The sequence below is a fragment of the Lithobates pipiens genome, unplaced genomic scaffold (assembly GCF_037356315.1).
Source record: "Lithobates pipiens isolate NorthernLeopardFrog02 unplaced genomic scaffold, aLitPip1_a1.2 Scaffold_13, whole genome shotgun sequence".
Lineage (NCBI taxonomy): Eukaryota > Metazoa > Chordata > Amphibia > Anura > Ranidae > Lithobates > Lithobates pipiens.
The window spans coordinates 171,276,433-171,290,154 of NW_027507718.1; the positions used below are offsets into that span (position 1 = coordinate 171,276,433).

The window sequence follows — 13,722 nt, forward strand, 5'->3', positions numbered from 1 at the left end:
TCTGCGTGCCCTGACCGCAGTATACACCACTATATTCACCTCACCTATATAGCTAGTGATCTATCTTTAATAATAGAGCTTGCAGTCAGTAGTGTTAGGAGATAGTGCGTGCTGTCTGCGTGCTCTGTACCCAGTACATACCGCTATATCCACCTACATAGCTGTTCTCTATTTGAGCCCAATTGCCATCTGCAGGAGTTATTGGAAGTTGTGTGTGCCTCCAGCACAGCACAGTATACATCTGTATATACCCCTTTATCTCTGGTGTTCTATAAAAAAGGCATCTGCAGGAGTTAGTGGGTGTTGTGTGCCTCCAGCACAATATAAACTACCCAACTGCTGTTTTACCCAACTCCCTTCAGGCCATTACTATGTCTGGAAGGCCAGCAAGGAGAGGCAGACAGGCGCGAGCCGATAAAAGAGGGCAAGCAGGCTCTGTGTCTAGAGACAACAGTGCTGGTCGTGGACGCGGTGCATTGTCATCAGCACGTGGCCATGGGACATGCTTGTCCTTCTTTTCGGCAGCTGGACATGTTGAACCACAACATGCCAACGACTTGGTAGAGTGGATGACCAAGCCCTCTTCATCCTCCTCATCCTCTCTCACCCAGTCTCAGTGTAGTAGCAAAGTAGCTGCCAACGCATCGTCTTCCCTCCTCTCAATGTCATCATCAGTGACTCCTTCCCTAGACCCACCACGTCCTCCTGAGGAGTCTCCTGAACTCTTTGAGCACAGTGTTGGGTACATGCTCCAGGAGGATGCCCAGTGTTTTGTGGGCTCTGATGATGACACTCAGCTAGAGGAAGGCAGTAGCGTGAGCGCAGAGAGAGGGGATGCTCAAGAAGGACAGCAATCTGGCAGTCATGTTCCACAAGCTGCAGCATACTGCCAGGTTTGCTACAGCGATGAAGAGGGAGGGGATGATGAGGGCACTGACTCCACGTGGGTGCCTGGAAGGAGGGAGGAGGAGGAGGAGGCACATGTCCAACGAGGCAGGATGCCCTCCGGGGGCCAGCTTAGGGGCAGCACACCGACTGAATCACACCGCAGAGCTCCGCCTGTGCAGAGCGCTGCCTCTGCGCGTTATTCTAAAAGTTCTTTGGTGTGGGCCTTTTTTGAGACGAGTGCATCAGATCGCACCGCTGCTATTTGCAACATATGTCTCAAGCGTATCTCACGTGGCCAAAACATCAGCCGCTTGGGCACCACATGCTTGACCAGACATATGTTGACCTGCCATGCAGCTCGTTGGCAAGCGTACCTCAAAGACCCACACCAAAGAACAAAGCGGACCTCTCCTTGCTCCTCATCAGCTGGCATCTCCAACCCCACTAGACCTTCAGTCCTCTCTGAAACCTGCTCTGAGAGGAATGAAGGTGTAGAATTAGGTGTGTCACAGCCAAGTGCTTCCGGGAACTCTGCTAGCGGTACACCCACGTCCGATTATAGCAGGCAAATGTCCCTGCCCCAGCTGCTGGACCGGCGGAAGAAGTTTACTCCCAGCCATCCACATGCCCAGCGGTTGAATGCTAGCTTGGCTAAATTGCTAGCACTTCAACTGCTGCCTTTTCAGTTGGTAGACTCGGCCCCCTTCCGTGAGTTTGTACAATGTGCGGTTCCTCAGTGGCAGGTCCCCAAACGCCACTTTTTCTCACGGAAGGCGATTCCGGCTCTCTACCGGCATGTGGAAGGCAATGTCCTTGCCTCGCTGGACAGGGCGGTCAGCGGTAAGGTGCATATTACCGCTGACTCATGGTCCAGCAGGCATGGACAGGGACGTTACCTGTCTTTCACGGCCCATTGGGTCACTCTTCTGGCTGCTGGGAAGGATGCAGGACAAGGTGCGGTAGTGTTGGAGGTTGTTCCGCCACCACGCCTCCAAAATGCTACTATTGGTTGTGACACACCTCTCTCCTCCACCCCCTCCTCTTCTTCTTCCTCCATGGCCTCTTCCAGCGCTCTGTCCTCAGAACCAGCGGTGCTCCGTAGGCGTTCCAGGGGCTATGCAAGTACGCAGGCAAAACGATGCCATGCCGTGCTTGCGCTGGTTTGTTTGGAGGACAGGAGCCACACTGGGGCGGATGTTTTGTCAGCTCTGCAGGGGCAGGCCGAGAGGTGGTTGACGCCACGCCAGCTTAAGCCAGGAATGGTGGTTTGCGACAATGGCACCAACCTCCTCTCCGCCCTCCGACAGGGACAACTGACCCATGTGCCCTGTGTAGCTCATGTCCTTAACCTGGTGGTGCAGCGGTTCTTGGGCAGGTACCCCGGCTTACAGGATGTCCTGAAGCAGGCCAGGAAAGTCTGTGTGCATTTCCGCCGATCATTTAATGCCTGTGTTAGGCTGGCTGAGCTCCAAAAGGAGTTTAACCTGCCCAAGAACCGCCTTATATGTGACATGCCCACCAGATGGAACTCAACATTGGCCATGCTGCAGCGGCTGCACACGCAGCAGAGGGCCATCAATGAGTACCTGTGCGACTACGGCACCAGGACAGGGTCAGGGGAGCTTGGTTTTTTCTCACCACGCCAGTGGGGCATGATCAGGGATGCATGCACTGTCCTGTCACCGTTTGAGGAGGCCACAAGGATGGTAAGCAGTGACAGTGCATGCATCAGTGACACTGTACCTCTTGTCCACCTCTTGGAGCATACGCTGCGTGGAATAATGGACAGGGCACTTGAGGCAGAACAGAGGCAGGAAGAGGAGGACTTCCTTGCCTCTCAAGGCCCCCTTTATCCAGACAGTGTTCCTGCTGTGTCACCCATCACACAGGAAGAGGATGAGGAGGAGGAGGAGGAGGAGGATGATTGTGTCAGCATGGAGGTGGAGGCTGGCACTCAGCATCAGCAGCAGCAGCAGTCTTGTAGGGATGATTTACAGTCCCAAGAAACCCATGGACTTGTACGTGGCTGGGAGGAGGTAGCTGCGGATCATTTTGTCCTTAGTGACCCAGAGGACTCCAGACCGAATGCCTCAGCTAACCTACGCTGCATGGCCTCCCTGATCCTGCAAAGCCTGCGGAAGGATCCTCGTATTCTTCGGATCAAGGAGAGGGACCATTACTGGCTGGCCACTCTCCTTGATCTTCCCTGATGAAGTCACATGACGATATGCGTAGGAACGCAATTGGCTAGTGAGGACACCGGAAGTGACGTCCGGAAGTACGAACGTGGCGCTCGTTCGTTTTGTTATTGTACAATTTTTATTTGTTTTAAATGTGAGTACCCAAGCTTCGTTTCTTATCTAAATAAACTGTGAATACATACTTCACTATTGGAGTGTTCCCCTTGTTTTCTCTGTATGATACAACGTGCCTACGGTGAATGAGTGTCCAGAGTAATACTACTTATTGAACCCACACCAGCGGATAACAAGTGTTTTTTTTGGGAGTGCTGTTTACCTTACAGCAGTAAGGTAAGGTAATTACTGCACCTATTGTGAGGACACAAGACGCACAGGAGCACTGGTGGAATTACCCCCCCTTTCTTTCCGGGCACGCAGGATATTGTTTTGCCTATCACTGAATGGACTTATTTTTTGCATGATTATAGTGAACTTTATTTTAAGAGCTACGTTTGAGCACCTTTTTTGGCTTTTAGAGCACATCTCCATTGTGCTTGGAGTTCGAATATCATTACTAGCACTATGTGCATTTTTTATTAATCATCACTGTTTATTGCACCTTTTAAAGTTGCACCACTTAGCGTTTATAAGTTTCATCTCCTTTGATATTTTTAGTATCATTTTTTAATATAGGTTATTTTAATTTTAATTTTTTCTGTCTATATTTGTATTATATAATTTATTAATTTATGTGTATTGCACGCTGTTTCACTGATATTTTGGATTCTATATAGCACTTGATCTGGGATTGTCTTTATGTCAAGTGCACTATTTGATGTATTGCACACAAGTGGTTATGCACATTGTCTGAGTTTATTTAAGCACGTAGTTTAATATTTATATCTCATCTTCCTGCTGCTACCTAGGTACTAGCTAGTTTATTTTAGTTTATCACATTTATTTAGCTGGAGCGCAACACCATTTTTATGTAGAAGAATACGTATCGGCCTAAACTGAGAAAAAATTTTTTTTATATATCTTTGGGGGATATTTATTATAGCAAAATGTAAAAAATAATGTGTTTTTTTCAAAGTTTACGCTTTTTTTTTACAGCACAAAAAGTTAAAACCACAGAGGTGATCAAATACCACCAAAGGAAAGCTCTATTTGTGGGAAAAAAAGGACATCATTTTTTTTTGGGAGCCATGTCGCATGACTCCATCCGACCAAACTGTGTCTATACATCTCATATCACAGCATTATATGAGATGTATGGACACAGTTTGGTCGGCGGAGACCTTAATTCTCCATGTGCAATTTGATCACCTGTAATTCAGTGGTCAATACATTCCGGTAAGCGGTTTGGCAGGGTGGTTGACCTGGGGAGCATGAAACTATTATTATTATTATTACTTTATTTGCTGTTTTCCACCCAGCATCACTTTTTTTTTTTGCACCTAAGGAATTGTCACTCATCACTAAGGATAAACACCTTTACTTATTGTTTTTTGCATTTTTTGTTTGTTTATTTAACAATGTACATGTTTGCACCCTAAAGGATTATTTTGTTTTGCATTTTCACAATATTATTTAATTTTTGCACTTCACTATATATTACACATTTATTGAAGTTTTGCATCTAGACTTTCAGTGTTTCTGAGTGCAGTGTTTCTTTATATACTGTACATATCTGTATATGTCAGTTGCCTAAACAAAAATGTTTTTTACACCATTGGAGCCCTTTCTCCCCTCTGATTTTATGAAATCCCTGACCGTGGTGAAAGGAAGGAGCAATGTTACTTTGAATGATTAACCCCGTGTGGGAAAGTGCTGACAGACATACTCTAGCAGGGGTCAATCCTGTCTGGCAAATTCTCATATGTGGTTGTGTCTTATGGCTGAACACAAGACATCAGATGGCACACTGGTGTAGTAGTTAGCACTCTCACCTAGCAGTAGAAAGGGTCGCTGGTTCAAATCCCAACCATGACACTACCTGCATGGAGCTTGCATGTTCTCCCTGTGCCTGTGTGGGCTTCCTCCAGGTACTCCAGTTTCCTCCCATGCTCCAAAGACATGCTGGTAGGTTAATTGGCTTCTGTCTAAATTGGCCCTAGTATATGAATGTGATGTGAGTGTGCAATATACAGGGATAGGGGTAATTGTAGACACTCACTCAGGATGGACTGGTGTCTTTATTCAACCTTACTAACTATGTAACAAGAGCTTTTTATTATCAAGAGAATTTGGTTTGTACAGAGCACTTTTTTGGACAGTATTTCACAAAATAAATAATATCTGCAAGCAGCACTTGAAAGATGTTATTTATTAACAGACTTTAAAGCTGCACTATATGGATTATACACTATATGGAACATTATAATTTTATAATTTAGTATTATTTGGTATAATTTGTGGTTTATAGTTTAAGCAATGTGATTAAGGACAGAGTTTAGACGTATTTGTTTCTTATCTGCCTGTAGCTGCACATGGGTGGCAGTGTTACAGTTCAACCTGTTCAGAGCGCTTGGACTATTGTAGGTTCAGTGGTACAACTCCTGGTCTTATGCAATTATCCAGATTTGTTAATGTATATTCATATAATCAGTCTTCCATTATGGAGTGCACAGATCCTTATTGTTGATTACTTGTATTACCATCAGATATACTTTAATATACAAGGTTTCATTTCTCTGCCTGTGGGGGTGTCTATTTCTGCTAGAATTACAGGATTATTGGGTATGAAAGTGTTGTTGATGATGACTCTCTTGAACTCAGCTAGGTGTGTCAGAGAGGCTGAGGGGTTTAATAAGGTCGAGGCCAGCATCAAAGGACCCATCTAAATCTGCGGCTCTTTCGTGGGTAGCATTACATAATTATTCAATATCAACTCAACTTTTTGCTTTACCCTTTCTAATTGTTTTACTTACACCATCTAATCTAAGCTAACTACGGTACTTATTCTATTTCTAGTAGATAAGATGTAGACTGACTATTTGTGAGTATAAGTAGTCTTTTCCCATAATGTAAATGGTGATTTGAGTCTAAAAGTTAGAGTTCCCAAAAACTGTATAGATTACATTAAATTGTAATTTAACCTCCCTGGCGGTATGATTAGTTCTGATTTTAGGTGCTGAAAGCAGTACAATTATTTTGCATGGAAATTTGGCGTTTTATATTGTAGGCCTGCAATTCTTAGGAATAACTCTCTTAAATCTGTTCAAACCAGAGTCTAGCAGACATCCCGGGTATGATAAAATTTATAATATAATAAATAATAATAAAAATTATTCAATAATGTAATCAAATCCAAAAACACTGAAATTTGCTCATTTGCAGAATTATCGCTGTCATTAGATTTAGTGTTTGATGACGAATTTCCCCACAAATCGCTATCGCTCAATTCTGCAAGTGATTCTAATTTATTATCGCTATTTTCTAGTTGGTCTAAAATCACTTTTGACATAAATGGACACATTGTGGTTGTTATGGACAATCTCCAAATTCCAGGCAGGAAAAACTGTGTTTATAATATAAAATGCATGCAGGGCACTGGACAGACCACTAGGGACAAAGGGGGTGTGTAATTTTTTTATACAGTACTGTAATCTGTAAGATTACAGTACTGTGTGTGTTTTGTTTGTTTTTACTTTTTTGAATTTGGTGCCGATCTCCGCTCCCGTGTGCCGTAACGTCGCAGGGAACAGAGCTCGGTGGCACTCAGGCACTGTGTGAATCGAGTGGAGGACAGCTCGATCACACAGCGCAGAGGACATCGCTGGATCCAGGGGACAAGATAAGTAACTCTCCCTGTATTCAGAGATGTGATCCCGAGTCTGGCTCAGGGTTACCGCTTATGGTACTGAAATCCCATCCCAAGCCAGACTCGGGATCACCGCCAGGGAGGTTAACATTGTATAGATTTAAAAAAATATATAAACATATAGGACATATTTTCTTTCAGATAAAATATAATTCAACAACATCTAAACTAATATTATGTGTTACCAGATCTGCTTTTCATCCAGAATATTCATGTCATCAGAGAGCAATTGACATGAGAAACCAATGTTGATTGCAGTTTCTGATTAAAATAAAGTGACAACATAATATTAGAAGCCTTAAAATAACTAGTTTAAAAAGAAAATTCCTTAAATTTCTAAAAATAAGGCAAACACACCAAATAATACTGACAGGAGTGCTTACAATATGTATGACATTTGTATGGTTTACTCATTTATAAAATAAAGAAATAAATGAAAAGCATAAACCAATTGCTTCAAAAGCCTAAAACATGTTATATGGAGACAGACTTACTTTGTTTCTTACTTAAAGTCCATTTGAATATGGAAACATAGGACACCCAGGATCAAGTTGGAACAGTTGCAGCAGCTTAAGGGTAGAGGGGTATTGCTTTACCCAATCCATAGTTGTACTATTTTGCAGCTCAGCTGCTACATATGATTGGACATATGTCTAGTGCTTTGGGTCCTCTCCTCCAATGGCTTCTTCATTATCAGTGATACTTAACATGACTAAATCCCATGACCTTTCTGGGAGCTTGAAGTCTCTTAACTTTAGTAAGTCTCTGACATATATTTTGATGCAAAAAATTTGGTCTAAGCTCAAACACCTGCACAGGGCTATTGGATTCACTTGCTATAGTCCCATCTGGCAAAATAACACATATCCAGAACTAAACAAACTCCCATATGCTCCTAAATAGTGAAAGTGGGGGTTACCCATCTCTGATACATTTTTAAACATGTGCCCTGTTGTGCTTTTCAGAACTACCGACATAACCTCCTGGTTAATATGCATTTCTACTAAGTGCAACTCACACATGTGGTACAAGCAAAGGGACCCTCCAAGGTCTGGCATCTCTCCCCCATCCCAATCAGTGGCGGCCCGTCTATAGGGGGTGCCCGGGCGCCACCCCCCTCCCCCGGGCGCTAGACACAGTGCACTATGGGAAGCACCACATCAATGCAATCATGAGATTGCAGACGTGGCGCTTCATTGGCGGGGTTTAGAGCTGTTTGCGGAGCAATCCATCATGTAATCAAATCCAAAAACACTGAAAACATCTGCCCGGTGCGCAGCAGGGTGCTTTGTTCTCAGTGTGAGAACAAAGTCACTTCCGGCGGGCTACAAAAAGATGCCCCCCATGAGGACTAATCCCCTTGTGTTCAGTGGAGAGGGGAGGCCCCTCCCCTTTTCACTGAACACACGGAGAAAGCAAGGAACTAGCTTGGGAGAGTCACCGACGCAGCTTGAAGGAGGGCTGCCTGTGCTGCCAGGGACACAGATGTGAGGAGGACCCTTCTGCTCTGCTGGGGACACAGATCTACGGAGGGGCTCCTCTGGGGACACAGATGTATGGAGGGGCTCTGTTAGGGACACAGATGTATGGAGGAGCTCCGCTGGGGACACAGATGTATGTAGGGTCTCCGCTGGGGCACAGAGGTAAGGAGGGGCACCGCTGGGGATACAGATGTATGAAGGGGTTCCACTGGGGACACAGATGTATGAAGGGGCTCCGCTAGGGACACAGATGTAAGGAGGAGCTCCGCTGGGGACACAGATGTATGGAGGGACTCCGCTGGGAACACAGATGTAAGGTGGGACTCTTCTGGGGACACAGATGTAAGGAGGGGCTCTGCTGGGGGACACAGATGTGAGGAGGGGCTCTGCTGGGGACACAGATGTAAGGAGGGGCTCCACTGGGGACAGATGTAAGGAAGGACTCCACTGGATACACTAATGTAAGGAAGGACTCCACTGGGGACACAGATGTAAGGAGGGGCTCCGCTGGGGACACAGATGTATTGAGGGGCTCTGCTGGGGACACAGATGTATGGAGGGGCTAAACTGGGGACACAGATGTAAGGAGGGGCTCCTCTGGGGACACAGATGTAAGGAAGGGGCCCCCGCTGACAGGAACACAGATGTAAAGAGGGGCTTCACTGGGGACACAGATGTAAGGCTCTGCTGACAGGAACACAGAGGTAAGGAGAGACTCCGCTAGCGGGGACACAGATGTAAGGAAGAGACTCCGCTGACGGGGACACAGATGTAAGGAGGTACTCCGCTGGGGGCACCTGATGTAAGGAGGGACTTTGCTGGGGGCACAGATGTAAGGAGGGGTTCTGCTGGGGGACACAGATGTGAGGAGGGGCTCTGCTGGGGACACAGATGTAAGGAGGGACTCCACTGGGGACAGATGTAAGGAAGGACTCCACTGGATACACTAATGTAAGGAAGGACTCCACTGGGGACACAGATGTAAGGAGGGGCTCCGCTGGGGACACAGATGTATTGAGGGGCTCTGCTGGGGACGCAGATGTATGGAGGGGCTAAACTGGAGACACAGATGTATGGAGGGGCTCCGCTGGGGACACAGATGTAAGGAGGGGCTCCGGTGAGGACACAGATGTAAGGAGGGGCTCTGCTGGGGACACAGATGTAAGGAGAGCTCCGCTGGGGACACAGATATAAGGAAGGGGCTCCGCTGACAGGAATACAGAGGTAAGGAGGGACTCCGCTAGCAGGGACACAGATGTAAGGAAGAGACTCTGCTGACAGGGACACAGATGTAAGGAGGGACTCCGCTGGGGGCACCTGTTGTAAGGAGGGACTCTGCTGGGGGCACCTGATGTAAGGAGGGACTTCGCTGGGGGCACCTGATGTAAGGATGGACTCCACTGGGGGCACCTGATGTAAGAAAGGACTCCTCTGGGGGCACCTGATCTAAGGATGGACTCCGCTGGGGGCACCTGATGTAAGGAGGGACTCTGCTGGTGCACCTGATGTAAGGAGGAACTCTACTGGGGGCCCCTGATGTAAAGAAGGACTCCACTTACAATGTAATCATAGAAATAATGTTCTTCAATCATCCTGACACCATAACAACCATGGTGCTGGGATGATTAGTGCTAATACCAGGTGTTTGGAGTATCTTTATCTGCTGATTGTTTAACTTTCTAGAATACACATATTTCTATTGTGTACGATCTGGGCCTGCTGTCCCTCCCTCTCTCCCTAAATCCCTCATTCATCTCAGATGCTAACCACACCACCTTAGAGCCACGCCCACTATTTCACTGAAACCACACCCATTTTCACAAAGTGGGAGGGGTCAAAAAGGACAGACGGGGTCTGGTGCCCCCATCCTAAAACCTCCCCAGCCGCCATCGAGTCCATGGCACGCTCATGGAGTATGTGGCAGGCATGCGCCCACTAAGCCACATCTTAGGTGACATGCCATTGTGCCGAGGTACATCGTTGGCAAGCAGTTAAGATTAACTTTAGTGTTTTTTTTACAGAAATTTTGGGTTTCCTAAACCTGTTCGGTAATATAGTGTAAAAAATTTGAACTACCACTATTTTTTTTCTCCAGGATGTCTGCTTTCAGACAAATATATAATGTTTTAGGGGTTTTATGCAATCTTCAGGCCCAAAATGATTTTTTAAACAGGTGTGCAAAAACGTCTGTCAGCAAAAAGGGTTAAAGGATTAGTTTAACTTTTCAGAAAAAAATGAAGAGGTGAATTAACACTATATCTCCCTCTCCCTACCCCCCAGGTCTCTGCTAGTAACCGCTTTGAGTAATGAACTGTCAGTACCCACAGAGCTGGGATAGCAGTCTGGGAATTTGAAATCTTTTTTCTATAGGGCTTCCGGAATGGATAAGAGCTATTATGATTGGTCAAAGAGGTCACATGCTGGTGCTGACCTCTTTGATCCATGGACAGTGGTATAAAGAGGATGTAGGCTGTTAGTTTACCTTTTTATTTTTACTGAGAAAGTAACTTTACACTTTAAGAAAGGAAAAACAAAGGGATGTGTTGGTAACATTAACATATAATAAAAGCTGTTTTATGGGGGGAGCTCATACAAGCAAAAATAATGTGTTAATGCTATTGACAGACTGCATATGTGTTTTTTTATTTCACATACTGATGCAGTTGAACACCAGCCTGACTGTACATATGTGAGCATGTGAGTGCAAGAAATATCTCATGAAATTGTAGAATACCTTGCTTGTCACCAGTTAACATCCACACGTTCATATTAGCATTTTTCAGTAGCTGTATTGTTTCTGGAACACCATCTTGTAACTTATCTTCAATGGCAGTTGCACCAAGTAGCTATAGAGGAAAAAAATGTATAAGAAATTAATCAGACACCATTATTATCAATTTCTGTTGAATGACATCTCCTCACATTTTTTTTTACATACTCCAGTGCAGTACAGCATCATCATATAACTGGTGTGGCAGTGATCATGGACACTGACTGGTGACAGTCCGAAAAAAATCATAATTTTTGAATTTTTTATAAAATTTTTGAATTGTTTATTACTAGTTTATTTACACATTATGTTTCCTTATACAGTACCAGTATATTACGTTGCTATAAGCAAGCATTTTACTGAATGAAACCTAATCAATCATTCGGTCTGTTTTGTTGTGATTAGCTGTGATTGGTCACAGATAATCACACGATACAGATGGACTGTGATTGGCCCTGTCTGTACCATGTGATCCAAAAGAACAATCACAGTTAGCAAAACAATTGTACACAATGGATGGCATGAAAGGAAGCCATCCACTGTGTACAACTGTCATGTGACCTACATGTGATTCGTCAAGGCGGTCATCGCCTGTGTTCCGTGGACACGGCTGGTGACAAAATGCGACACTGTGCGGCCATGTGATCGTCTGACAGGACGTCACAGTCAGTATTGGCATCAGACAGCCTATGTAAGGAATGCTCTAACTCAGAGTCAATAATGGCTGGTCTTTATCTTGTTCTTCATGTTCTGACCTGTTGTCAGGGCTGGCTTAGCCCTTCCTTCTCTGGGCTGGCTGCTCAGCTGTCGGCTAATTGCCAGCTCTCATCTCTCTCCACAGTTGCCAGCTGTTCCTGATCATGCTCGTCTGACCTGCCTACTTCAAGCTGTCAAGCTCACTTCGCCTCTGCCTTCGCCCTGGTCACATCACAAGAAACCATCTCCTACAGTTCTGTTTAAAGCGGGAGTCCGCCGGGAGTCCGTTTTTTTTTTTTTTTTAAAAGCCAGCAGCTACAAATACTGCAGCTGCTGACTTTTAAAATAGTGACACTTACCTGTCCAGCGCGCCCGCGATGTCGGCACCCGAAGCCGATCTCTCGATCGTCTCTCGGGTGCTGCCGCCGCCATCTTGGGTATGGGAATCAGGAAGTGGAGCCTTTCGGCTTCATTTCCCAGTTCCCTACTGCGCATGCACGAGTCGCGCTGCGCAATAAGGATGGACCCGCTGCCTCTGGGATCTTTGTGTTTCCCAGCAGGCAGCGGGGGACTTTTGGAAAGGGGCGTAATCTACGCCCCTTTCCGCAGAGAGCCATCCCGGAAGTGGGTGCAGATACCTGTACTGTACAGGTACCTGCACCCCCCTCCCCCCTGAAAGGTGCCAATTGTGGCGCCGGAGGGGGGGAGGATTCCAATGAGCGGAAGGTCCACTTTAGGGTGGACCTCCGTTTTAAAGACTGGCTTGCTGACATCCCTTCTGGCTCCTTATCCTGCTTGCTGTTGCTCTACATGGATCCCTGACTCTGGCCTGGCTGATTACCCGATCTGGTTATTGAACTCTGGCCTGGGGACTACTCTATTTGGTTATTGGACTCTGGCTATGCTTTGACTATGCTTTTTCTATTTACCTTTTTATTTTTATTTAATAAACAAGTGTGATTTAATTGTACTTCTGTCTTGGTCTGATTCATGGTTTCTGACAGTAGGCGAAGGCCATGAATTCAGAAGATACAGTCAATCCACTTGTTGGTAATATTTTTTCCAGATTGGATGAGCAAGATCACTGCATGGATCAGTTTTCCATGGCGTTACAAACGCTCCTGAGTCACACGGCTCACCTGGAATCCCCCACGGTGGCTGCTCTGGTACAACCTGAGTCGCAGGCCATCACTGCTGCTGCACCAGTCTCTGTGCAGGCACACGCCTCGAGTATTAGCTCTATAAGAGGTATGTCTGGTTCCGCTCCGCTTCCCCAGCGATTTGGGGGTGATCCAGTTCAATGCACAGAGTTTCTCAATCAGGTTGAGATATACTTTGAGATGCTGCCCCAGGCGTTTTCCACAGACAGAAGCAAAGTAGGTTTCGTGATATCTTTGCTTTCTGAGAGAGCCTTGGCCTGGGCTAACCCTCACCTCCAATACCTCCTGGTACCGAGTCAGTCAGCGAAGATGAACCAATGCACCTGGGCTTCACGCATCTCTCTACGGATGAGAGAACCTTTAGGAAGAGGGAGAGATTGTGCCTTTATTGTGGCCAGGCAGGTCACTTTTTGAAGTCTTGTCCTACCCATCCAGGGAACGCCCGAACCTTGAGGTCCTGTCATAGACAGACCTTAGGTGGCGTTGTTTCGTCCCCAGTTATAAGCCCCTGGTTTTCGGTCACCCTTTCTTGGGCTGAATCGTCCATCGAGATACAGGCTCTAATCGACTCTGGGGCTGCAGGCCTGTTCATTGATGCTGCCTTTGTTTTGCAGCACTCGATTCCGCTGCAGCTGCGTGACACTTCACTTGCCATTGAGGCTCTTGATGGGAGACCTTTACAGCCTGCCCATGGGACTTATGAGACGGTTCCGTTGTCCATGGG

General features: G+C 46.1%; 1 protein-coding gene across 5 annotated transcripts in view; it reads right to left on the reverse strand.

Moving 5' to 3' along the window:
- ATP8B3 (ATPase phospholipid transporting 8B3) overlaps window positions 1-13,722 on the reverse strand; it is a 345,697-nt gene that overhangs the window by 145,896 nt on the left and 186,079 nt on the right. For all 5 annotated transcript variants that reach the window (XM_077475865.1, XM_077475864.1, XM_077475862.1 and 2 more), the window contains 2 exons: window positions 11,107-11,218; window positions 7,077-7,152 (listed from right to left, as the gene is read on the reverse strand). In XM_077475865.1, the coding sequence (XP_077331991.1) occupies window positions 7,077-7,152; window positions 11,107-11,218 (188 nt within the window). The remainder of the gene's footprint in view (window positions 1-7,076; window positions 7,153-11,106; window positions 11,219-13,722) is intronic.